This window comes from Protomyctophum bolini (genome assembly GCF_963924005.1).
Source record: "Protomyctophum bolini genome assembly, chromosome: 11".
NCBI lineage: Eukaryota > Metazoa > Chordata > Actinopteri > Myctophiformes > Myctophidae > Protomyctophum > Protomyctophum bolini.
The window spans coordinates 4,116,412-4,143,374 of record NC_137872.1 but is presented as its reverse complement, the minus strand read 5'-3'; the positions used below and the strand labels follow the sequence as shown (position 1 = coordinate 4,143,374).

General features: G+C 45.6%; 2 protein-coding genes across 8 annotated transcripts in view; both read right to left on the bottom strand.

Moving 5' to 3' along the window:
- Positions 1 to 21,295, bottom strand: part of srebf2 (sterol regulatory element binding transcription factor 2) — a 36,438-nt gene extending 15,143 nt beyond the window's left edge. The window contains exons 1-11 of one of the 4 annotated variants that reach the window (XM_080776343.1): positions 20,928 to 21,295; positions 11,213 to 11,640; positions 10,092 to 10,284; positions 9,259 to 9,422; positions 8,097 to 8,246; positions 6,969 to 7,283; positions 5,701 to 5,815; positions 4,616 to 4,770; positions 3,266 to 3,476; positions 2,587 to 2,762; positions 5 to 254 (exon numbers count right to left, since the gene is read on the bottom strand). In XM_080776343.1, coding sequence (XP_080632469.1) covers positions 5 to 254; positions 2,587 to 2,762; positions 3,266 to 3,476; positions 4,616 to 4,770; positions 5,701 to 5,815; positions 6,969 to 7,283; positions 8,097 to 8,246; positions 9,259 to 9,422; positions 10,092 to 10,284; positions 11,213 to 11,640; positions 20,928 to 21,018 — 2,248 coding nt within the window. In that variant the 5' untranslated portion in view covers positions 21,019 to 21,295. The remainder of the gene's footprint in view (positions 1 to 4; positions 255 to 2,586; positions 2,763 to 3,265; positions 3,477 to 4,615; positions 4,771 to 5,700; positions 5,816 to 6,968; positions 7,284 to 8,096; positions 8,247 to 9,258; positions 9,423 to 10,091; positions 10,285 to 11,212; positions 11,641 to 20,927) is intronic. The other 3 variants (XM_080776344.1, XM_080776345.1, XM_080776346.1) reach the window with 3 other exon arrangements.
- A 1,062-nt stretch (positions 21,296 to 22,357) lies between these two features.
- On the bottom strand, positions 22,358 to 26,258 carry LOC308324656 (uncharacterized protein). 4 transcript variants are annotated; one of them, XR_013964946.1, is made up of 3 exons: positions 26,105 to 26,258; positions 23,121 to 25,463; positions 22,358 to 23,032 (listed from the first exon to the last, which is right to left on the bottom strand). XR_013964946.1 is itself a non-coding variant. In XM_080776857.1 (2 exons), exons 1-2 carry the CDS (start codon positions 26,130 to 26,132, stop codon positions 23,452 to 23,454), a joined length of 2,040 nt encoding a protein of 679 aa, XP_080632983.1. In that variant the 5' UTR covers positions 26,133 to 26,258; the 3' UTR covers positions 22,358 to 23,451. The 4 variants fall into 4 exon arrangements, 2 of the variants coding, with proteins under 2 accessions (XP_080632983.1, XP_080632984.1); XR_013964947.1 differs by having other exon boundaries at positions 23,165 to 25,463; XM_080776857.1 differs by having other exon boundaries at positions 22,358 to 25,463.
- Positions 26,259 to 26,963: the final 705 nt, after the last annotated feature.

Here is a 26,963-nt window from a genome sequence, read left to right as displayed (position 1 = left end):
TCACCTGTGAGCTGCAGCTGGCTCAGCCTGTGGTAGACCAGGGCAGCGTCCCGGGCGCTGGTTCTGGACTCGTCCCCCTCGTGCTTCCCTCCGACCCGGTGGACCAGCCAGCCCAGGGGGGTGGGCCGGTGCAGGCAGTAGCGAATCACGTTCCAGCAGAGGGAGAAGACCAGGTCCAGTCTGGTGCTGGGGAGGGCTCGGGTCAGCACCGAGAGGCAGGTCTCCAGACTGGCCATGGCCGCCGAGTAGTCCCCCTGGACACCGGGAAGAGAGCAGGGAGCATTAGGCTAACTGTGTAGTCCCCCTGGACACCGGGAAGAGAGCAGGGAGCATTAGCCTAACTGTCGTCCCCCTGGACACCGGGAAGAGACAGGGTGGGCAGGGATCATTAGCCTAACTGTGTAGTCCACCTGGACACCGGGAAGAGAGCAGGGAGCATTAGCCTAACTGTGTAGTCCCCCTGGACACCGGGAAGAGAGCAGGGAGCATTAGCCTAACTGTGTAGTCCCCCTGGACACCGGGAAGAGAGACAGGGAGCATTAGCCTAACTGTGTAGTCCCCCTGGACACCGGGAAGAGACAGGGAGCATTAGTCTAACTGTGTAGTCCCCCTGGACACCGGGAAGAGAGACAGGGATCATTAGCCTAACTGTGTAGTCCCCCTGGACACCGGGAAGAGACAGGGAGCATTAGCCTAACTGTGTAGTCCCCCTGGACACCGGGAAGAGATACAGGGAGCATTAGTCTAATTGTGTAGTCCCCCTGGACACCGGGAAGAGACAGGGATCATTAGCCTAACTGTGTAGTCCCCCTGGACACCGGGAAGAGACAAGGATCATTAGCCTAACTGTGTAGTCCCCCTGGACACCGGGAAGAGAGCATTAGCCTAACTGTGTCATCCCCCTGGACACCGGGAAGAGAGCAGGGAGCATTAGCCTAACTGTGTCGTCCCCCTGGACACCGGGAAGAGGGCAGGGAGCATTAGTCTAACTGTGTCGTCCCCCTGGACACCGGGAAGAGACAGGGTGAGCAGGGATCATTAGCCTAACTGTGTCGTCCCCCTGGACACCGGGAAGAGAGCAGGGATCATCAGCCTAACTGTGTCGTCCCCCTGGACACCGGGAAGAGACAGGGTGGGCAGGGATCATCAGCCTGGGCAGCATTCCTTCAACTCCATCTCTACCGCTAGCTGTTAGCATAAACCATAGACCAGCTCAGTGGCCTTGTGGTTAGAGTGTCCGCCCTGAAACTGGGAGGTCGGGGTTCGATCCCCGGCCAGGTCATACCAAAGACTGTACAAATGGGACCCAATGCCTCCCTGCTTGACACTCAGCATCACGTGTGTGACAAATCGTACGACTTTGACTTTGATGCCAGCATACGCGTTCACTTTAAAAGATGGTGTTTCTCTACAAAGTAACTAATAACAAACGTTAACAAAATGTACAATATTTGCCTCAGATGTAGCGGAGTACAAGCAAAAGTACTGGAAACCGGAAATACTCAAGTACAAATACGTCAAAATTATACTTAAGTACGGTAAATGCACTTACTTTCCATCACTGCTAATATGTGAGCTGGATAAGCCATCGCGATGCCACAGAAAACACACACACACACACACACCCTTTTAAACATTTTGTGCTTGGTCAGCTCATATGAAAGGAAGGATATGAGAGAGAGAGAAATGGGGATGGCACGCGATAAAGGTCACGGCCTGACTTTGAACCCCATACTGTGAATGAATGCGTTCTGGGCATAACACCCACCCCCCCAGAGAGGGGTGGCTTACATTATTCAATGGCCCTTTGTGAAAGCGTAAGTCTCTGAACTAACGCGTGTCGGACTAGATGCGAACGCTGCCCAGTTCCCAATAAAGCACTGCAACGCAAATAAAAAAAAACCCAGAAGAGCTAAAACTGAGACATTTAGAACTGGTCTTCAAGTGCAAATAATAAAACGATTAAGACAATGATTGAGTTATATTATACCGTATGCAAATGTTTGACCACAATCAAGTGGTAGTAGTTTGTTTTATTTCACTTTGATGTCAGATGGGTGGAGCTTTGCAACACAGGAGAATGCAGATAGGGCTCTATTTTAGTTTTTTTCTTTTTACTATTTTGAAAAAAGAAGTTTTGAATAATTAAAATAGACAATCTACAAGCTCACAAAAGTGTAAAATGAGCCATTACTTACGACGACTACAAAGGAATACCAAAATACATTTTAGTCGACTAAAATCGTATGATATTTAACACTAAAACATTCCAGGTGACTAAAATATGACTAAAACTAAATGAAAACTATGACTAAAAACTCAAATCAAAAATTTCTGCCAAAAACTATTACTGCAATAAAACAACTGTAGTTTCACACAACACAACTTTATTGTCGGCACGCTGCCAGTCCCAAACTCAACAACTGACACACAGTATGTATAACCACATCCGGTCATATCCGGTTTGTATCCACCGGTCTTCCCTTAAAGTCACAGTGCATCACATAACACATACACTCACTGGAAGTAGTAAGCAGGGAACAACATTAACTTAACAAAAACACCACAGCTGCTTGCGGTACTCACCCTGTTGAGGTGGATGTCGGCCTGCTTGCGGTGCCTCCAGAAGGACACCGAGTTGGGGGAGTGAAGGGGCGTCACGGGCTCCCAGAGGTACAGCACCCGCACGCAGCCCCACACCGCGCCCACCCCGCTCAGCACCCACACCATCACCCACGGCAGGAGGCAGCGCAGCCACGACACTGAAGGAGGAGGAGGAGGAGGCAGGGAACACGGAGGTGTGAATCACAACAATGCTCTGGAATACGTTGACAAAATCAATATGGGAATGTTGGGACTGATTAACCCATTCTGGACGGTGTTTTAAGCATTATGTTATACTTTAGCTATTGAAAAATAGCAGATCTACAAGCTCATAGCTATTTTTTGAAAAATCTTGAAAATGTGGCGCAAATCTTTGAATATATATTCTTTCAGAGCAAAACTTTTTTAACTCAAATCTTTGCTTCTGACGTGGGGGGTGGGGGGGTCCCTGGAACAACATATTTTCAGATGGGGGGGGGGGGGGGGTCGGTGGCCAATTACATATCATTCTTGGGGTCCTTTGACATGAAATAGTTTAAGAACCACTGACAAAGAAACATGAGGTTTTTCAGAAAACTGTCATAAATTTAGAAAGACATTTTGTAGAATCGAGCGTCGGGTCTAAATGGGTTAAATAAACTTTGAGGAGAGGGTGACTGACCAAAGTTGTGCGAGTGGTTGGGGAACCAGACCAGGGTCCTGGACGGCCCGTGGCCCCCCGCCAGGCCCCCGGGGCCCCCCGCCGCCGCCTCCGAGCCCAGCAGGGAGGGCAGCGGGTTGAGGGACAGGCAGAGGAAGGTCAGGGCGCACAGCAGCAGACGAGACCGATCCATCACGCCCACGGAGGAGGGAGAGTCCGGTTCACTCTTCAGCTGAGGAAGAAGAGACAGACATTTAGAGGAGGGAGAGTCCGGTTCACTCTTCAGCTGAGGAAGGAGAGACAGAGACATTTAGAGGGGCAGGGGTTAGGGGTCAGGGGTTAGGGCACAGATATTTAGAGGGGCAGGGGTTAGGGGTCAGGGGTTAGGGCACAGATATTTAGAGGGGCAGGTGCTCAAGTGAAAAAAGGGCACCTTGTGGTGTTAGCATTATGATATGCTGTAGCTATTGAAAAATAGCAGATCTACAAGCTCGTAGCGTGCCACTTGAAAAATCGAAGAACGACTGACATATAGAAACATAGCTTTTTCAGAAAACTGTCAGGATGTAGAAGACATTTTTTGAATTTGATCTCAGGTCAGAATGGGTTAATGAGATTTATAGATTTTGGGGCCTAAAAAATAATATACATTAGAAGCTTTTTCATCAAGAATTGATCAATGTCACCATGGTCCACATACCGCATACTGTACAAAAAAAGAAAGGGGCACATTGCCAAAAGGGCATCTGTGCACGCCACTGCAGAGACTAAATGATAATGAACCGGGTTAAAAACTGGCAGAAATGGAGGAAGGAGAGAGAAGCATCGTTCATAATGAATGAGCACGTTATGTACTTAATAATTATCAATGATCTATTTCATCCCACGGGTGAAATACCGTCATTTCCGGACTATAAACCACTACTTTTTTTCCCCATGCTTTGAACCCTGCGGCCTATACAACGGCCACTAGGGGACCTTCTAAATCTATCTCTATGGCCGGTCCTCGTCCACCTGCTTCTCACCTGGGGACTTTCTGCCTCCCCAGGCAGCCTCCGTAGTTCAGCTTCATATTGTGTGTGTTCGTGCGTGCGTGCGTGCATGTGTGAGATGTGTTATCAACAAAGGCTGTGTGCAGTGTTGTTTTCGTCGACTAATACTATGACGAACAATGTTTGTCGACTACCTGTTTTCACTGACAAACTATATAAAAATCACACCCGTGTGAAGTGAGTGGTGCAACTCTGTGTGGGGGTTCCGGTGGGGGGGGGGCTCATATCCAGACACCCAGCCACACACATAGCTCCGTAAGGGAGTGGTTGCACCACTCAAAAACTAAAAAAGAATAAGCCTTGATGACAGTGGTTCTACCTGGTCATGGTCCAGTAAGGGACTGCCCGGTTCAGAGTCCACGCAGTACGGAGAGAACTGGTGAGGAGAACCGGAGCCGGAGTCGGACGCGGGGGGCGACATCATCACCACTTCCTCCTGTTTCATCTCCACGTCCTCCGAGAGAACCACGCCCTCTGAGAGAGAGAGAGAGAGAGACAGAGAGAGAGAGAGAGAGACACACAGAGAGACAGAGAGAGAGAGAGAGAGAGAGAGAGAGAGAGAGAGAGAGAGAGAGAGAGAGACAGAGAGAGAAAGAGAACGAGAGAGAGAGAGAGAGAGAGAGCAGAGGACAAGAGCATCAGAAATGCACTCTATGCCAACATACAGTGTCCTTGAGCAAGACACTGAACCCCTAATTGCTCCTGATGTGCTGGTTGGTGCCTTGCATGGTTTCTGCTGCCATCGGTGTGTGAATGTGTGTGAATGGGTGAATGTAATGCACAATCTATGTGAAGCGCCTTGGATGAAGGCGCTATATAAATTCACAATTTTTATACTGTACATCACATGCTGTAGTTAGTACTGTAGGTCACACAAACTCTCAAGACAAATCAAAGCTGGAAAGAGTAGTATGTCGTGCATCAAAAAACATTGGATGTTGCCTCCCTACACTTTCCTCACTCTATTCCACCAGAATAATTAAGAAGGCAAATAAAATCATTGCAGACAACTCCCATCCTGCACATCACCTCTTCAATCTCCTCCCATCAGGCAGGAGATATAGAAGTATCAAGAGCTCTACATGTCGCTTCAGGGATAGCACTTACCCCGTAGCCATTAGACATCTGAACTCGTAGAAATATGCATATAGCACTTTAAATACTGAATGTAATTTCTATGCTGCTGGTTTTTGTATTGTACTGTCCTTCTTGTTTGTGTATCTATGGTTGTCAGTATATGTTGAGTATGAACCAAGACAAATTCCTATCAACTTGTTGACATGGCAATTAAATTATTGAATCTTGAATATTGAACATAATTCAATAAGGCAGGAACACATACTGTTCTTGGGGTTGGTTCTGTAGTTAGTAGAACATGCATCAATAAGGCATCAGAACACATACTGTTCTTGGGGTTGGCCATCTTCAGCGCCAGGTTCTCCTGTCGTAGTTTGTGGTTCACCTGCTGCAGGTACTTGATGTAGTCGATGGCTTTCCTCAGCACTCCTGACTTGTGCATCTGTGGGAGTCAAAGACATTGGGAGAGTTCAAATGTGTGTCCTGACCCTGAAAGTGCCGTTTACTAATACTATACAAGCTGGGAAGGGAGGGAGACCCCTGTTATTGCTATCAGAAAATAGAGCCATTTAACACATATATGTTTAACCCATTTAGACCAGTTGTCTGAAATACCCATGTTTCTATATCAGTGGTGCTCAATATTTCATGTCAAGGACCCCCAGAATTATCTGTATTTGGCCGTCGACCCCCATCTGAAAATATGTTGTTCCAGGGACCCCCCCAGAAGCAAAGATTTGAGTTAAAAACCTTCGCTCTGAAAGAATATATATATATTCAAAGATTTGCGCCACATTTTCACGATTTTTCAAAAATAGCAGACCCACAAGCTCATAGCGCGGCACCGAGTGCCGCGCTATGAGCTTGTGGGTCTGCTATTTTCTAGCTTGTAGATCTGCTATTTTTCAACAGCTAAAGGGGTTCCCGTTCAGAATGGGTTAAGGCCGGAGCCTGCTGGTTGCTCCGAGTGCAATGAATTTAATTAGAGGTTGGTTACAGGTTCTGTACTCGGATTGATTATGCATCTCCACATCGTTAACTCTGAGGGCGAGACCTCGGAAAAACACATTTAGGGGTTCGTTCGTTATATAAAATCATTGTTTTCAGCCTCCACCATTCATCAACGGCCTCTTACGCTGTGACTGCATGGCGAGGTGAACATTTTATGACATTTTATGAATGTGAAACGCGTCTTAATTAAAGGTATAGTGATTTCACTTAATTCAATTTATTTTCATTCTTTTTTTGTTTTGTTGTGATAATCCTCCCTACTATAGAGCGTGCTGACCATATAAGGAGTTCCTCCCTGTCCCCAGTTAACCCCTGGGGGTCAAAAAACCTTATGTTTAGTTTTTGGCTATAGGTGGCCCATGCAGCCTTCATCCAATCAGGATAGAGAGGGGCCTTCCACCAATCATGATCGAGTGGGGGCGGGCCTTGGTGTGTGTGTGTGCTGTTGGCCTGTCGTGTGCCCACTGTAGTGCACGCATGTGCACATCTTGTTACCGGGGCGGACCGGGGTTTTTTCCAAATCATCCAAATCACAGAATGCTCCTTTAAAGATGTTAAAAAGTAATCAAAGGAGGACCGCTTACACTGACCTTGGCGTCGTTGCCCATCACCAGGTCTCTGAGCTCCAGGATCTTGTCGTTGATGGACGAGCGGTACCTCTTCTCGATGATGTTGTGGGTGGTCCTCCTCTCGCCCTCCTTCACCACCCCCCCGGGGCCCACCACCAGCCCTCCCCCACAGCCTCCTCCCAGCATCATCTGATGGTGATGGTGATCCATGACCGTCCTGCCCACGCCGCCGCAGTGGGCGGAGCCCGGCTGCAGCTGCTTGATTGGCAGCTTGTCTCCGCCCCCCATCATGACGGGTACGGTGGTCAGGATGTTGCTGCTCATCAGCGTCTAGAAGAAGAAGAGACAAGATTTGCAGAATTGTGCATATTAGAAAGAGTGCATATTAATACACCACTACACTATATCCTAATATACATTATATATTATTATTACCCGACAACATTGCTATACCATCTTATATTATCTTACAATATATCATTAATTATTATTGTTATTGCTACTACTTGTATTTGCCTGTATCTCTTTCCCTGTCTGTCTGTCTATCTCTCTTCTATTCTTTCTTCCTATTCCCCCTCTACCAGGAATGTCTTAGTGTTAGTCTAGTTTTTAGTCTGACTAAATGCCAATGCGATTTTAGTCGACTAAATCTACAGTTGATTTAGTCGACTAAAATGTATTTTGGCGGGCCTTGATGGCTGATTTTACACTTTTACACACTATTTTCAGCATGCAACCAAGTGTAAACATTTTTGTCTAGTTTTTATTTGTTGACGAAATTGGCAACGTATTTAGTCTTAGTTTTAGACGACAAAACCAACACTGGGCTTAACCCATTCTGAACGGGAACCCATTTTGGTGTTTAGCATCATGTTATGCTTTAGCTATTGAAAAATAGCAGATCTACAAGCTCATAGCGCGCCACTCGGTGGCGCGCTATGAGCTTGTAGGTCTGCTATTTTTGAAAAATCAAAGAACGACTGACATTTTTAGAATCTGATCTCGGGTCAGAATGGGTTAATCAGACCAGTGTGTGTTCAGTGGAAACCTCGTATGAATCTGATCTCAGGTCAGAATGGGTTAAGAGTGTTGTATTTGTATATTTGTATATATTGTATCTCTCTAGGTTTAAACGGAACTGACCGGGACCTGCAGGGCGGTGGTCTGCAGAGGGGTGGTCAGCGTGGTGATTCCAGGGTTCTGCATGGTGGACAGAACCTGCGTACCGTCTGGCTTCAGCGTGGTCAGAACCAGAGAGTCCGTCTTCAGGATCTGAGGCTGTTGGACTAGAACCTGAGAGAGAGAGAGAGAGAGAGAGAGAGAGAGAGAGAGAGAGAGATCCAAAACACTGCATGAGCACATTGGCTGTCATTCATTCATGTTTATGTGCTATTTGAGAACACGCCAAAGCATACTTGAGTTTACAGGTTCAGTGGCAATTAATTCAGAAACCTGGGGGGGGGGGGGGGGGGACATTCAATTTTGCCACGTACTTTGCTACGTAAATGGTCACTCCTCACTCCAAAAAAGGCAATGTCAATTATTCAATTATTATTCTGTGGAATTTGGGACCACCAATGAATGCATTGGTCAATTTTGCAGATCTAATTCTCAGACTGCCCATGCTTCCCACTTCAACCAGTGGGTTGAATTATGTATGACAGTTACATATGACAAAGGGTGGCCCTTAGCCCAGTTAGACCCGAGGACCTACAGAGATTCTACAAATCTCTGTCTTCTGACAGTTTTCTGTCTATGTCACTCGTTCTTAAACATTTTCATGTCAAGGACCCCCAAAAATATATGTACGGTAATTGGCCGCCGACCCCCATCTGAAAATATGTTGTTCCAGGGCAGGGACCCCCCAGAAACAAAGGTTTGAGTTAAAAGCGTTCACTCTGAAATAATTAAGCAATATTACACTTCAGTGAGGCTTGCGGAACTCGACTTCATCTCGTTCCTGACCGCATCACTGTCGTGGCAATAATCACGTTAAACCACACCCTCAAGTGTAATATTGCAATTATACAACAGTTACCCTTAAAACTAAGAAAATCGCTGAAAAAACACATTTTTTTAATGACATGATGTAGTCACTACGACCACAAATGTCCCAAAAAAACTAGCTAGCCTAGCCACCGACTTGCCTGTGCTCTGGGAAAACAGAGCAGCTGAATTATTTGTTTTGATTAGGCGTGGAGTGGTACTCGTTTGAACCACGGCTAGAAGGCTGTTTCAACCAATCAGATTGCTTCCTGGAAACGACCTGTGGTATATAATGTGCTATAACACACACGACGAGTACCTGCTGAACCTGTTGTTGCATGTGGTGTGATTGGATGGTCTGGATGGTCTGCCCCGACGGCGTCAGCACGCGCTGATGCTGAATGGTCATTGGCTGGAGCTGCGGTGATGTCATGATACTCTGCATCTGTGGTTGGAGGACTGATGATGGAGATGACAGATAAACTGTGGTTTTGACATGGGAGTCAAAATACAAAACACAGTGGAGGTGAATACAACTGTACAGGCAGATTAGAGAATACCACAAAGGTTTGCTTTCAAAAACATTCGTTTTTTCTTGGTCCTTTTTTTATACTGACTAAAACATATGCAGTTATATCTATAGACGGAATATTTGAAATATAACAAATTAAGGGTCAGGATAGTATATCATTGATGGATTGGGTTTATTTGACACATTTCAAGTGACTAAAACAAAAGCAGTTTTATAGACCGAATATTTGACTAAAACTTTCTTTTCCACCCTAAAACATGATCATCAGGTCTTATTGTTATACAGTATAAGGAGGTATAATTTTTTGTGAGCTTGTTTGGGGTCACAGACTTCAAAGGTTTTGAAACCCGGCGCTGATTTACAAAACTGTCGCAACTAGCCCATTCTGACCTGAGATCAGATTCTAAAAATGTCTTCTACATCCTGACAGTTTTCTGAAAAGGCTATGTTTCTAATGTCAGTCGTTCTTCGATTTTTCAAAAATAGCAGACCTACAAGCTCGTAGCGCGCCACTCGGTGGCGCGCTATGAGCTTGTAGATCTGCTATTTTTTCAATAGCTATAAAGCATAACATGACCCTAACACCAAAAGGGGTTCCCGTCCCAAAATGGGCTGCTTACCTTGGAAGCCAGAGGCGGGGCTCTGGTGGCAGATGACCTGGTTCTGGATGAAGCGTGATTGGGTGCCGTTGGAGGTGATCATGACGGTGTGCGGAGCCTGTGATTGGATGGGCAGCGCAGCCTGGCTGTGGGTCTGAACCAGGGTGTGAACGGGGAAGCTCTGGGTCTGAACGGGAATGCCCTGTGTGTGGACCTGGGTAGGAAAAAAAACACATTCAAAAGTATTTCTTTTTTTTTCCTCAATCTTTTTTTATCCCACAATTTTGTAACCCATTTTTCACCCCTGTGTCAATCATCTAATGTGATCCTGGGCTCTACACACCCTCCACCAACCTAGTCCCCATATATGGGGGACAAGGGGAGAGCAACGGACTTGAACTCATGCTTCCTTCATGCCTGAGTGTCCAAGTTGCTCCTTTACACCTGACAGGGGGGAGTTTCCCTGGTTGGACGTAGCGCGTGGAAGGAACACGTTATTCCAACCAGTTATTTTCCCCTCCATCAGGGAGGCAGTTTAGAGACCAGGATTACTGCATGTTTTTGTGAGGGTACCTACCCTAGGGGACACGGGGAGAACATGTGAGGGTACCTACCCTAGGGGACACGGGGAGAACATGTGAGGGTACCTACCCTAGGGGACACGGGGAGAACATGTGAGGGTACCTACCCTAGGGGACACGGGGAGAACATGTGAGGGTACCTACCCTAGGGGACACGGGGAGAACATGCAAACTCCACACAGTTTGTAGAATGTACACAGTATTTAAATGTACAAATGTTTTCTTTTTACATAATAGGTCGAGACGACTAGTAAACTAGGCAACTAGTCAACTAGTACAAATCAACTAGAAACGAAAGCCCTAATTGAGATTAGGTGCTAATCAGATTAATTAATTAATTAATGAATTAGCCCTAATTAGACGTTGTCCTCGTGGCTCCAGGTGATCCTGTGGGCCAGCTGCACCGGCGGTTCTGTGAGAAGCTGTTGGAGCGGGCCAGGGGGCCAGGGGGCCAGGGGGAGTGACGTCATGTTGTAGTTCGGTGGTCAGCTAACCACCGAAAATCCAGACTACTGTATGTATGAGCCTTAAACCGTCACAACAGTAAATACTATTAGTTACCTGGATGGCTGTCTGGGTGGTGGGCTGTGGTTGGATGGGCTGTATCGTCTGAGGTCGCGGCTGGAGCAGGGGAGGGGTCCGGGTCACCACCGGCGGCGGGGCAGGGGTGGTGGCGGGGGCGGGGGTCTGCACCGGGGTGAGGGGCGGGGTGAGGGGGAGGGAGTGGGAGTGGGACTGGGGGGCCAGTGTCTGCGTCGGCGTGAGGCTCTGGTAGACGACCGTGGGGGCTGCGGAGGAGGCCTGAGGGGTTTGGGGAGCCTTGGGGGGTTGTTGTTGTTGTTGTTGTTGTGCTTGGGGGGTTTGGGCAGCGGGGCGTGGTGGGGGGGCTGCTGCTGTGCCAGTCTGTTGTAGAGAGCCTGCCGAGGCTATCTGGTCCTCGAACAGGTCTGGGAAGTCTCCCACCTGGTTACTCACAAACTGGAGCATCTCTGAGGGGACGAGGGAGAGAGAGAGAGAGAGAGAGAGAGAGAGAGAGAGCAGCAGTCAGGTCAGTAACTCGTTACAGACTCGAGGTAACTCGTTATGGACATTTGAGACGAGATGTTCGACACTCTCAGAGATTAACCCATTTTGACATGAGATCAGATTCTAAAAAATATCTTCTAGATCCTGAGAGTTTTCTGAAAAAGCTATGTTTCTATGTCAGTCATTCTTCGATTTTTCAAAAATAGCAGACCTACAAGCTCATAGCGCGCCACTCGGTGGCGCGCTATGAGCTTGTAGATCTGCTATTTTTCAACAGCTAAAGCATGACATGATGCTAACACCAAAATGGGTTCCCACCCAAAATGGGTTAAAATAGGGTGCATTTTGCATCCCAAAACGCAGTTTTATAGTTAAGGGACGCTATAAAACAACGACCTCTGCATCCACAGGATGCACTACTGTACTGGTTTTTTTATTCTAGTTTATTTTGCTAGCTTTAGTTATGATAATAATTTCTTCTTCCGTTTTCTACATCGATATAACCACATTATAACCGCATAAAATGAAATGGGAGTTAAATGCTGCAATTTGTAAAAATGGCAAAATATGACTCCTATCCACACTTTTCCTGGGCTGTGTGTGCTCCAGTTCCTGTTGATTTCATTGGATATCATTGGTCATCTGACCAGTTTCATTGGCTTTCATTGGATCAAATCGACAGGAACTGGAGCACACACAGCCCAGGAAAAGTGTGGATAACGTGGTTGAAGTGGGACTCATAAAATGTCCCTGGGACCATCCCTGCATCCTGGGACTCATTACATTGAAAACCTATTACATCATTGCTCTTTCAGTGACATGACAACATGACCTGTCCATCACTGCATAGTTTATACTGTACGATATAAGGTTGGTTGGCCCTTTCAGTGACATAACAGCATGACCTGTCCATCACTGCATACTGTACGATAAGGTTGGTTGGTTGGTTAGTCCCTTGTGACTAAGAGAGACCAGCATTGTTTTTCATTCATCTATAAAGCTCAAATTGGGAGTTCACCTTCATATTTAAACTCTCTTTTACAATGGAAAACTATTAAACACTTTGACTACAGAACCCGAGCGCTGCGACGCGTTGTGAGCTTTTAGATCTGCTATTTTCAGCATGCAACCAAGTGTAAAATGACTTATACTGGATCTCTTACTCCCTTCCTAACATTCTAGTCTAGTTTTTATTTGTTGACGAAAATTGTCAGCATATATAGTCTTAGTTTTAGTCATCATAGCTTAGTTTTTATTTAGTTTCCATTTAGTTTTTGTCAGTGGAAAAAATCAACACTGCCCTGCTCTCCGTCTGCCTCTCCTGGAAACACCAGATAATGCCTCGCCAACATAATAACCTCAAGAAAATGATCCTGTGCTTGTGGTTAATTAAATGGCCTCGTTTACTTTGCACCCCTGGCTGCCTGCTACGTATATAAACATGGCAGGAGGTGATACTTGCCTACTACTACCGTATATTACAACAAGACATTATCTTCATCTCTCTCAACTCAAGTGTCCTTGAGTGAGATATCTTCCTGTTAAGTCAATATAATAAACAAGAAGAAAGACGGGGCTAATTGCGGCGCTCGTACGTCAATTACAGACATGCCTGTGTGGGCCATAGAAGATATATAGACAGATAGATATAGATATATAGAGTGCAGTGCCAGTACTCTGTGGTCCATAGAAGATATGTGACCAAATTTGACTGAGAGACTGCCATTGGATTTTTTTTGAATTTTAGTTTTTTCATGTCATATGAAAGCAGGGAATCATAGCTTCAATTTGCATTTATTTCATATTTACATGTCGATTTCAGCTCTGACATTCATTTCAGACATGCTCAAGTATGTGAAGAGTCTGCCTGTGCTATTAACTAATTTTGAAGAAAAGAAATGGTGAAAAGCTGGAATGTGCGCGATGGCAGTCTCTCAGTCAAATCTGGTCACATATAGAGAGTGCACTGCCAGTACTCTGCAGTGTGATCTTTGTTTACTGCCCCAAGGTGAGAATTAAGAGTTTTTTTGTAGTGGCACTGACTTGGTGTGCGCTCACACCACACACACACACACGCACACACACCCACTCACACACACCCACTCACACAATAACACACACTCTCTGCCGGCGTCACAGTCACAAATAGCTACTGTTCTGGCAATGATTCAGGGAGCAAAGACTAGAGTGAGAGCTAAATGGAGAAGAAAGACCTTCAAATGGCTAGCCTTGGAAAAACAAATCCAAGGTAATTTAATACTGATGGCCCTGAGAGACAAAGGCAATGAGGTAAAGGACAGTTTCACGGTAGATAAGAAGACCTATACGCTGATTTGCACAGTCATGACAAGCAGCAGTGAGTGTGCAGACAGTAACAAGACAACTCTGAACTCACCCCGTTTCTGTTTTCCTCCCAGAATTTTCCCCAGTGAGGGGTGGGAGAGGCTGGACCAGCAGACGGCTGGACTTTCAATTTCTCTAACTATAAACTAAAGTACAAATATAATTCATGAAAAGCTACTACAATGAAGTCTGTTCACAGAAGTTGTTGTGGGATATGTGGGGATTATCTGACGAGGTACCATTTGAGTGTGCAAAACCTTACATTATACTAAATAATACTAAATTGTTTATAGGGTCAATATAAGTCAAATGATATAGCCTTTCCACAGGAGTATCTTTTCATATTTTTCCAAAAAGAATAAAAACAGCCAATAGCATATTACAAAGTTATCCCCCTCACTGGTGAGGCAAGCACCGGGGTGAGTTGTCCAGTATTCGTACAGTCAGTGTACTGTGCGCCAGCTGTACAGCGCACCAAACAGATGATGGACGGTTCAGGTTGTGGCCTCCTGGTGGCGCTATAATAATAGGCTAATGTGAAAAGGGTGCCATTTCTTCTTCTTACGCCTTGGATGGCAAAAGGGTGGGATATATTCCTCAGCCTAGTAGGAACGTCTGTGAAAGATTTAACGTAAATTGCACGCTGCGTTCATGATTTGAGGCTTTTTGTTCCAAACGGGCCAATCCTGCAATCTTTGAAAGCCAATTATAGCCAATTAGAATGGAATATGAAATATCGGACAGATCCGTCTTGAGCACATGACTATAGAGATACTGTGAAACGATTTGAGGTATTTTTGAGGAGTAATAGAGATTAGCTGTACACTACACTACTACTGTACATGTTTTGCACGGAGTGCAAAACATGTACATGTACAGTGTACATGTACATGTACAGTGCAAAACATGTACAGTAGTGCAAAACATCACCTCATGCCGTTGGCGTCGCCTGGTGGAGTCTATAAATAAATCATTTTTGAGCATTGCTGAAAAGCGTGTAATCACTTGCCCTCAACATGCGATTCCAATTTGGGGATGAATGTACCATTTTTAAAATCTATGTAAATGGGCCAGAGTTAGCCTGAAGTAAATTTCCATCTGTAGTGCCTGAGCAAGCTCTTAAAACTATCGATACAAAAACACACATATTGTACAAACAACAATGACAAATAAACATGGCACAGGGACAATTACCGGTACACGGCAAATACAGTGGAATGTGAGAAGTGACACCAGTGACAAATGGAGCCGATATTTACTTAAGCAATATTACACGAGAGGGTGTGGTGGGTGGGTTAACGTGATTATTGCCACGACAGTGATGCGGTCAGGAACGAGACATAGTCGAGTTCAGCAAGCATCACTGAAGTAATTCAAAACACTCAAAACTAAAGCCTAATTTATACGTTCGTGTAGTATTGACTAAGACAGACTGTCAACTTTCCCCTTTATGTTTACCCATCATGCAGGTTTGGGTTATCAGTTAAAGCCAGCCGGACCATGGATGGACAGAAACCATGGACTGGGTTATCAGCTAAAGCCAGCCGGACCATGGATGGACAGAAAACATGGACTGGGTTATCAGTTAAAGCCAGCCGGACCATGGATGGACAGAAAGAAACCATGGACTGGGTTATCAGCTAAAGCCAGCTCAGCTAACGTTCATGTCTGACACTACAGTGGGTCACGGTGGTCTCTTAGTTCTCGCAGGACTTTTGGACCGTGACACTTTGTCTCATACTAGAGGCTCCACACGTGGTTGAAGACAGTAGAGAAGCTGCGCCGTTTGAATATGTCACATAGTGTAGTTAGTTACTGTAGTATATGGCGACAAACTTATTAAGCCACGAGAGGCTAAAAGCGGGGTACTGCCAGACGCGCTGCATGCCAAGAACTCACTTATTTTGCGTATTGTTCATTTATTAACACAATTTTTACATAAAACGTCCCTAAACGTCATAAGGATTCGAAACGAGAGGTGCCTTGGACGTCTGTGGACGTCATAGCGCACCCTCAAAGATACGGGGCGAGATAAGAATATTCAGAATTTTTCCTATTTTTTTTTTTTTGGCATTTCGCTTTTCGCTTGCCGTACGCCAACGCTCTGTGCAATTATTAGCTTGTCATTGACTCCCATGTTAGCGCGGCGGAAAGAATGACTCGTATCTCCTAATCCAGGGCGCTCTCCGTGGTGATGAATGGATCGATATGCTGGCGCTTCATTTCTGCCCCTCATCAGTCTCTCCCGCAAAATATGAACGCTTTTTGGATCATATATCGTATAAATTAAAATTATCGGGATGTTAGGTCAACTCTGTAAAGTAAACTTCTTTAGGAAAGTGTTTCCGGTTCATGGCTTTCAGAGTAAAAGCGATCAGACAACTCCGGCACCCCGGAGCTCCTATTTTGATGCACTTCCGGCACTAAAAGTGTTTTAAGCAAGGTATATTAATTAAAACAATTGATTTAGCGACATCATACCAAAGTGCGTTGTGCAAATAGAATACAGATAGCAGCATGGTGTTGTCTTAGCGTTTGTAAAGCGCTCAGCCAAGTTGGACTTCCCCGTCGTTCAGCCTCTCCTCTCCTTCCATTCATGAAACGCCACCGGCTAAAACAGCTGACTTTACTACCTGTTCTGACGTACCACCTGACCCAACAACACCACGTGACCATTAGTAACCATAGCAACCCCATGGAGCTGTCTAACCCAGTAACCTGTCACCAGCATGTAGTAAAACCGTCACACACTAGGCCACAGCCTTGAACTCACTGTACAGAGCAAGACCACACAGAAACACACCACCAAGGTCCTCTTTCATCAATCATTCATGGCATTAGTATACCGTCTGTCTGTCAACAAGGCTCAGAATATAAGAGTATAATCATTAATTATTTAGCAATTAATTTAGCAATTAATGCCCGGGTAACATCACAGCACAGAGTGAGACATTGATAAATTATGGACCCAGCTGTCATATTTGAATATATAGTGCAGTTAAGAGCAGGACAAAACAATGGATTTGCTTGACCTACAAAACTGAGATAAATTTATGACAGAATGTGCACACAGTAGTACTTTTGAGATAAGCTCAGACTACATCGATTTTCTGATTGAGCGCTACTGCAAACGGTTGATGATGAATCCACATGCATGGATGCACTGCAAATACAGATGGCGCATGTGCATAGTGTACAGTACAGTACACTGTACACTACAGTATACCCCCATGGGGGGTAGGCTGTTCATAGGAGACCGAACAAAGGCCCCAGATCCCTAGACAAGCCTCACACAAAGAGATAAAAACCGTCATTGGGGGCCAGTTTCCTAGGCTGCTCAGATGCAAAGAAAATAGGTTATGCAACCAACCGGAGGCGCAACTATGGGGGAACTATGGGGGATGGTAGAGAATGTTATTACTGGGTGAATTTAGGGTTAAACTCCCGCACACTAGTGTCAGAAACTTGCCAAAATGTTGCTCTTTTATTGGGTCGACGTTTTTGTCGATTTAGACCTTCATCAGGACAGACAGTGACAGTCAGTGTGCGCGGGACCCTTTCTTTGTTTTTCAAAGATGCCCTTTTTAAGTATGCTATATTGCCCTACGCACCTGTCACTGGCCTTCTGAGGTGTGCTATATTGCCCTATACGCACCGGTCACTAGCCTTCTGAGGTGTGCTATATTGCCCTACGCACCTGTCACTAGCCTTCTGAGGTGTGCTATATTGTCCTAGGCACCTGTCACTAGCCTTCTGAGGTGTGCTATATTGTCCTAGGCACCGGTCACTAGCCTTCTGAGGTGTGCTATATTGCCCTACGCACCGGTCACTAGCCTTCTGAGGTGTGCTATATTGCCCTATACGCACCGGTCACTAGCCTTCTGAGGTGTGCTATATTGCCCTACGCACCGGTCACTAGCCTTCTGAGGTGTGCTATATTGCCCTATACGCACCGGTCACTAGCCTTCTGAGTTGTGCTATATTGCCCTACGCACCTGTCACTAGCCTTCTGAGGTGTGCTATATTTCCCTACGCACCCGTCACTAGCCTTCTGAGGTGTGCTATATTGCCCTACGCACCGGTCACTAGCCTTCTGAGGTGTGCTATATTTCCCTACGCACCCGTCACTAGCCTTCTGAGGTGTGCAATGCATCAGCCTTTTGCTAAAAAGTGTGGACTAACAGCCTTAATGTTTTATCTTGTGGGGTTTCGTCTTGTTGAAGTAGTTAAAACAAAAAAGCTTCAGAGATTGATTGAAACACCAAGCATAGCAAGGCAGGCCATTTAGGTTCATGTTAAAAATGTAGCGATGGGTTTCAGATTGGCTATTTATGAGAATGACATGAGAGCAATTTTCCAGCTGCTTCTTGACCTTTTAGCGGAAATGTTAATTCATTTCACTAACAGACTGAGGCTAAACAGACAATAATAAGTTACAAGCTTCCTGCAGACAGTGCAGTTGCTCAGTGAATTACTGAATTCCTCAGTCAATGCATCACTGTACAGTCAGAACATCTTATGACACAGTGAAAAAGGGGTATATTACATACAGTAAGTTCAGTAACTATGGGGGTATCGGGTACGGTCGCCCCTAAACCATCTCGCCACCCGGTTTTTCCGCCGACCGCTCGGTCCGACGATTCTTATATATTTTATTTTGTTTTACTGAGTATAAGGTTAGAAATACGTTTAGGGTTCGGCATAGTTTTACTGGGGTTAAGTTTAGGTATAGGGTTAGGGTTAGGTTTAGGCATAGTTTTACTGGGGTTAAGGTTAGGAATATAGGGTTAGGTTTAGGCATAATTTTACTGGGGTTTAGTTTAGGAATAAGATCAGGTTTAACCGTTTAAGCAGTTCATTTAGGTTACTTTAGGAATACCAGGCTTCGCAGTTCCGCCGGCTGTACGCCCGGGGCGAGTCGGTAAAGGGGAGTGTCGTCTGCTATTCAACTATGGCATAGGGGTCTCCTTCTGCAAGGCAGTACCCTGCCTGCAACCTATTCAACTATGGCATAGAGGGTCTCCTTCTGCAAGGCAGTACTCTGCCTGCAACCTATTCAACTATGGCATAGGGGTCTCCTTCTGCCAGGCAGTACCCTGCCTGCAACCTATTCAACTATGGCATAGGGGTCTCCTTCTGCAAGGCAGTACTCTGCCTGCAACAGGCCGCCTATAGCAACAGGCCCCCTATAGGAGGACCATCTAAAACCAGATGGCAGACAATGCTGGTAGTTTGGGGCAAGTTTGTCCATTTGATCAAACGTTGGCAGTAAATGTTTGGATTTGACTGGAAGATTATTTGAGCTATAAACCACAGTTACCACACTCACACACTGCTCTTGATTCTGGTTAGATTTATATAGCATTTATAGCCGATAAATGGCATAATTTAAGAGCAAACATTCACACCATTAAAGCAACCGAGCTGGCATGGTTGTAATAAGCTTCTGAATCCATCAGCCATTGTGGGGAGGGGATGAGAATACTATAGTTTCCTGTCCTATGTAGCCACATTTATCCCACATTGTATGACACCACGTCGTACACTATAGCACATCAGGCTGACCTGGTGACTTAGCATTCAGTAAAAAATTCCAGTCTAATTGAAATCTGGTGACTCTGCACTCACTGGATGACCTCCTGCACCTAAAGCCCCAGCCTTTCAGTGTTTGCCAAAGAGCAAAAACTTGTTTTGATAAAGACAGTGATGCTATCTGTTCAGCGAGTCTGTCTGTGTGCCTGTGGTGCTTAGCCGTGGTTCACAGCATAGTAGTGACAGCAAACCAGTTTGTCAAAAAGAGGCCTCACCAGGATGTTTTTAAATTACCAGTTTAAAAACCTTGTTTGCATTAAGATATACCAGACTTTAAATGTATACAGGAAGAATATGAAGAAATAAATTCCGAAGTGTAAATACTAAAGGTCTGCATGTCCCTGGTGGCTTTCAATAAGGAACAATATTATGAGCATATGATGTGTCACATTCTGAAGTTAGGTGTGTGTGTCCACAACACACCTAACTGTGAATGATGATGCACTTAAACACACCCATGGAAAGACATTACATCAATGGTTTTATTCATGGCCATGTTAGTTAAATTCATGTTACTGTGGCCAGACCACAGCCTAGAAACGTGCAACAGTGCGCTGCCAAATTGACTGAAAGTGGAAGGCTAAAATTATGACTAACATAGGCTGCTTGCAGATATAGGCTACAATAGTAAATTTAACATTGTTTTGATTGAAACGTTTAATTTTGATTAAATGTTTTAAGGCAGGACCCACACACACACACACACACACACACAGGCAGGCACCTGCATGAGCAAAAACATACAGGTAAACACACGCATTTTGTGGGACATGACACAGACGCTAAACTAATATTATTGCATTTTTTTTGTTGCTACTTATTTCATTGTTGCTACAATGTAATGTCAAGCCAATGAGACACATGGAAATAGTTTTGCTCGTGTACCAGCCAGCAGCATAATGTAAGTAATAATAAAGGGAAATTAAAGAACTATATACTATACTGTATGCGTTGGATATGGACTCATTTTGGACAGTGAGTGGACACAAGTCGCATCATCACTCCGCAACCGGCTGCCAGACTTAGCGGAAATAGGCCATCACATTGATTGATTGATTGATTGAAATATGTATCAACAGTTTGCAGAATTACAGTACATTTCAAGCACAACTCAATACAGACTGTTAACTGTGAGTGGACGACCCAATAAAGCATTACACTTGTTTACAAGAGGGTCCACATCGTTCAATTCATCAAAACACACACAAACTTTAGAAGCGACACATTATCTTCATCACCAACCATCACATAGAAACGCACTTTTCATCATTCATCAACTGAACGTGACATGATCGCTGCACACATTTAAACTCACCGTCGATGTCCCCCAAGGTAAACTCGTCCCCTAATTCCGCTAAAGTAGGATCCATGTTTTCCATGGTTGACATATATTCCCCACTGTCCATCTTCTGGGTTCAGAACCTGATCGCCTCCCCTGGCTGGCTGTCTGTCACCTCACCGGGGAGGGTTTACACTTTACAGTCAGACGAAACGGGAAACGAGATATATCCGATCCGCACCGTTGTGTGAGACTGCTAACAATGCCGACGCTTGAATGATCGCATCCGAGTGTATCTAAATGTCCCAGAAAGCCGGACAATGCATCGCCGACCGCCTCAAAAGAGGCAGATATCCATTGAAAATAAACTCATTTACAGACGATGTGTGATTAAGACCGTGGCCATCTTGTTTTCGCTCCGTTACGTCATTCACAAACAGACTCTGTGGGAGCCCCAGGGCGAGCTCGGATTGGCCCAGACGCGGTTGTTGTTTGCCGTGAGACCAGTGACCGTCGTCCAATGGGAACGCCGCGTTCGCCGTGGTGTGATAGTACGTCAACGATCAGAAGCTTTGGTGTCATTTGAATAAACCGCGCCCCCTATCTTCGTGAAAAGACAACAGTGTGCGGCGCACGCATGGTGCACGTGACGTGCCGGTGGGTGGGTGACCCAACCCACCTGAGAAACCCCAGCAGATGTTGGTGTTGGTCAGATCATGATGACCAATGAATAATGCATGACACAGTAATGTAATGATGACCAGGTGGTCATAATTACTGTCATGCATTATTCATTCCTTCTCAGTTTGCTCCTTGTCTAGGCTAGTGGAGTGGTTCCCAAACTGTTTCGTGTCAAGGACCCCCAGATCAACTTTTATTAGGCCACGGACCCCCCATTTGAAAACACATGCCAGTGACCCCGATAAGGGAGGATTTCAAAACATATTAATTTCATGGACCCCCCCAGGTTCACATGCGTTATGCTACGGACCCCCGATTTAATGGCATTTCTATCTCTGGGACCAATGTAAAACCACTGTTAATTTAACTCTGAGAGCTTCCCTTTATTTTTTCTCATGTTCCCTTTGTGGCTCCAGCAAACGTGAAGGTGGGGGCCACATGTGGCTCCCGGGCCGCCAGTTGCCCATGTATGGACTAGGCTATATACACATGTGGTTCTCAAAGTGTGGTCCAAGAACCACACTTTGGGGACCCCCTGGGAGGGACTCCCAGCCCCCCCAACTAAATTAATTGTTAAAATTAAGAACCAAATCGACCCTTAATTCATATACAGGTCTAACTAACACCATGGGTGTATAGACTGAATTGCAGATAGAATATATTACACAGATATTATGTACTGTATGTAGTATAATAAATAAATAAACATATATACATTAATAGTATCAGCAGACCAAACTGAGTGGATTGATTGATATAAAGAAATACAGAAATGCTAATAATTGTGCATCTTCATATTTATTATTATTTTTTACATTTCATTCATTTGAGTCTAAAAGAGACCAGAGAGAGAGAGATAGACTATTTTGAAGGAAGACACATTGTGAATAATCAAAAATGAACACAGGCAGAGAATATCTAAATCAAAATATCAATATTGTTTCATTACTAATGCTAATAATAAATGAACACCACATGAAACAAAGTAAAATAAACGAAGGCTTGGTTTTCAATTCACTTCATAAAGAATAATATAAGTGAACACCTCAAACATCTACAGGAAAAATAAGTGTGAGAAATAAGTGCTTATATAATGTACTGCTTATAAATGTGTGGAGGACATTTATTTATTAAAGTTAATACCTAACTCAAAATGTCAACTACAGTTGATCAATAACAGGATGTCAACAGGTTATGGAAGTCATTCATGTCCCTTTATCTCTTATTATCATACAGTACATAATCTCATTCCGGCCATTCATCATTTTCATCCTCACCTTCGTCTTCAATGTTTGTGTTACGCAAGGTTTGTGTTTACACAAACACTCAGAATTGTCCATTCATGGCATTTAATGTTTGTATAGGACAAAGTTTGTGTTTACACATACACCAAAAGCTGGACATAGGAGGGGCTATCAGCCCTCAAAAAAGTGTTCAATAAAATACTGTCTTTTATCGGCCTTCAAAAATGAAGTGTTCAATACAAATACTGTATTTTATCGACCCTCAAAAATGAAGTGTTCAATACAAATACTGTATTTTATCGACCCTCAAAAATGAAGTGTTCAATACAAATACTGTCTTTTATCGGCCCTCAAAAATGAAGTGTTCAATACAAATACTGTCTTTTATCGGCCCAATAGTGTTCAATAGTGTTCTTTTAGTCAGACCAAGGACAGAAGGGAAGCCTTGGTGAGATTCAGAGGATCCCAAGTTAATTCAGAAGGAGATGAGTTGGACCAATGCAATGCAAATCAATCTTAAAACATACAAAACCACAGGCACACACTTTGCCTCACTCTAACCGAGATAAACAATAAACCCACCTTTAAATAAAAATGGCAGCTCAATCCTCTGGGGTTAATTTTATACTTTTTTTTCAATTCCCTTTCATTTCTGACCCAGTACTGTCTTTGTTCCAGTAGATCTCATAAGACCTCCTCTCTGAACAGTTGTCTACACGCGTGGCTGTGCCGCTTCTGACCTTCTCCTTCACCACCTTCACCACCAGGCCGCCGGCCAGGGCGATGCCAGCTGCAGCTTTGCCTATCTCAGCCACCGCGGTCAGAATGCGTGCCGTGGCCCCCACCGTGGTACCCCAGGTATCAGACACGACGACCACACGGTCTACCGACACCGAGCTGGGCCCCGCAGCCCCGCACACAGCCCCTGCAGCAGCGGAGGCCCCAGTGGACTGAACAAACCCACTGCTAGCGGCGGCGTTGCCTGCAGCGGCCACTGATGCTACACCACTCTGAGCTACAGTAACATTGGCTACACCGGCAGACCCTATCGCCGCTGTGGTCTCCGCTCCGGTCAGGGCCGTCGTGCCGAGAGCCGCTCCCTCCAGAGCTGCCCCGAGTGCGGCCCCAGCCCCCATGGCGCCTCCTACCCCCGCCGCCACTCCGACAGCGGTGGCTCCGATGAGGCTGACCTGTTCTAAGGTGTCTAGAGCTCCGGCCCTGGGACTGGCGGCTTCGGCCCCGGCCAGGGCACCCATAGAACCCCCCAGGACACCGCCGGTCGCTGCCCCGAGAGCGACGGCGGTTTTCCCCGAAGCTGCGGCCACAATAGCTCCCACGGCTTTCCCCACGCCCGTGCCCCCGGCTACAGACATCCCCGCGAGCTGACTGGCAGCGAATCCGACGGTGTTACCCATGACGGCTGCCCCGGCTGCTGCCGCCAGAGGGGTCAATGCTCCAAACGCTGCCCCTACTGCTATACCCGTAGCTCCAGCAGCCACTAGGATCTTGACTCTAGCCAGGACCTTGGCAGAGAGGGCGGCCTCCCTCCTGAACTGACTGAACGACGAGTGTCGCCTAGAAACGGCCCCGTTATCACTAGCCCTCCTCCCGTCTCCGAAGCGATTCCTCCATCTGTCCCTCAGGAAGCCGAAGGCGCTGCCGCTTGCCTCCTCCGTCCATCTCTCCACTCTGAACTCGTCCTCCCTCGGTCCTCCCTCCGAGCCCCCCCTCCTCCTGAGCCCCCCTGACTCTCCTTCACCTCTCCCTGCTCCGTCTGCCTTCCGGTCCCACTCCAAGTCACACTTCCTTCGTTTGGCACGTTTCACCTGCTCCTCCGTGTTGCTTCCCTCCTCCCCTCCCTCCGCCTGTCCTCTCTCCCTCATCAAGCACTCCTGCTCCTCCCTGATGGCCGCCTCCGCCTCCAGGAACATTGCATTGGTATAAAACCCTCCGCTGTTCCCTTCCACCATGGTCTCCACCTTACCCAGCAGCTGTCTGACCTGCCGTGTGTCACCGGGATCTCTGTTGTTTAGGACGTGGAACCTGCCGCCGCACCTTTCGATCAAAGCCTTGAGCGCGACAGGTGCCGTGTTACCCAGGTACCCGTCGATGCCCCCCTCCTCCAGGTCGTCCCCTCGGGTGAACAGGATCACGGTGTGGTCGCGGACCGCGGCCTCCCCGAATATCTGGGCCATCTGGTCGACGGCTCTGCTCTCGTCGTCCGTGTAGCGCCCCAGCGGGACGACCAGCAGGAACGCGTGCGGGCCGGGGGCCGAGAGAGTCACGCATTTGGCTATCTCGCCGTGGGTCTGCTCCGCGTTGAGGTGCGTGTCTCCGAAGCCGGGCATGTCGACGACAAGGACTCTCATTGGTCTTCTTCTGAAGGCCAGGCCATTATCCGCACCACCACGCACTTCCTCCGTGACAGTGAGGTCAGCACTGCCCTGCTCACAGACCTGGGTGACGGAGCTGGCACTGAGCTGAGACAGGAAGTGCTTTCGGCCCAGGATGGTGTTTCCCGACGCACTTTTACCAGAGCCCGTCTTTCCGATCAGCACCAGTCTGAGTTCTTTCCATCTGGACTCGGTGCCCTCCTCCTCCTCCTCAATGTCACCACCAGGCTCTTTCGTCTCTCCTTCACCCCCTGCTGGATAAAGGGATAAATAAAAATATTCAAAAGAGACTACTCGACTTGAAACACGTTCCATCCCATCAAAATGTATTTTTTTCAATATCATCAAGATAATAATGCGAAAAGATAATATTAAAATAATGTCATTTATCATCGTGATGTCATGGCATGACGTCAAAATGACATCATGGCAATTTGTCTTCTCTCAAGTTCTCTGATATATATCCATAAGGTGCAGGTGCTTGCTATAAGGCCACCACTATACACTTGAAATGAAAAAACAGACATATTTCCAAATTGCAATATTAAAAATATAACATATTTCCACAACCTATCACCGTTTACGATTAAAATGTCATGAACCTTCCTTCCTTCACCATTACATAACCCACGACTATAAAGTTGAAAATCATATAATTCTGACGAGAAGTAAATCAAGAAATCAAAGGGCACGATCGGTACTTATAACCATAATCTTATAAGCCATGGCCTTGTAATCAGATTAAACTAAATGACCAACTGTCACTGCGTGGCAGTGTTGTTTATATGCTGGTGTTGTTGATAGCTAACGAATGTTAGCAAGCTAAGCTAACCCCTGTCATTTTTCCAATATAGTGCCGTTTGATCTGAAGAAACAAGACTATAAATAACCTTACCCCGCCGTGTGGTGCTATTATTAGACATCTCTCCGGTTGAACGTAAACGTGGTCGTTGTTCTACATTCAACCATTCGTTTTCGTCGTCCTAAAACTATAAGTCGTGTTGATTTTCAGCTCAAAGTACAGAGCTTTCTGGCACTCTCTCACACACACACACGCACCAAAACATTGGACTTAGGGGAAAATTTTGTCAAGTCTACGTGTGCCCTCTGTTGGTTGATCTGTTACAATGACCTAGCCATGGTTAGACATTTATGACAGTCGTCATGTTTCAGGGCTAACAATGAACACACATTTTCTACATTATAATATAATTTAAAGTCGCTTTATTTCAAGTTTGATAAAATGGTCATTGTAGGCTTGCTCATTAACTTTGCAGCAATGGTATTCTCTCTGAATATACATATATTTAATTTATATATAACAGTCATGTTACTATCTCAAAATTAATATCAATCGTCTCAATTCAATCATTCAAAAACAAATCCATTAAAATGTTATTTCCAGCGATTTATAAAATAAAAGATATTCAATCTATTATAGTGTTAAACAGGCCGCTGAGCTGAATAATTGATCACATTTTGTCTGGTCACAGCTCTTTTTCACAAGGTCAAAGCAGTCTGATAAACGGGCGTAACGGTGAGGTGAAACAACAGGCGAATAACTGCCATCGATGGCTTTAGGGAGGTTTGTCGGACAGGTCCAGTAGGGGTTGTGGGCAAAGAAACATGGAAACACATGGGGGGACAGATCAGTCATTCCAAAATAGACATGAACAATTAACTTAACATAAATATCTATACACCTTCAAAACACACACAGTCAAACATGAAACTGCGTTCATAAAGCAAAAAGT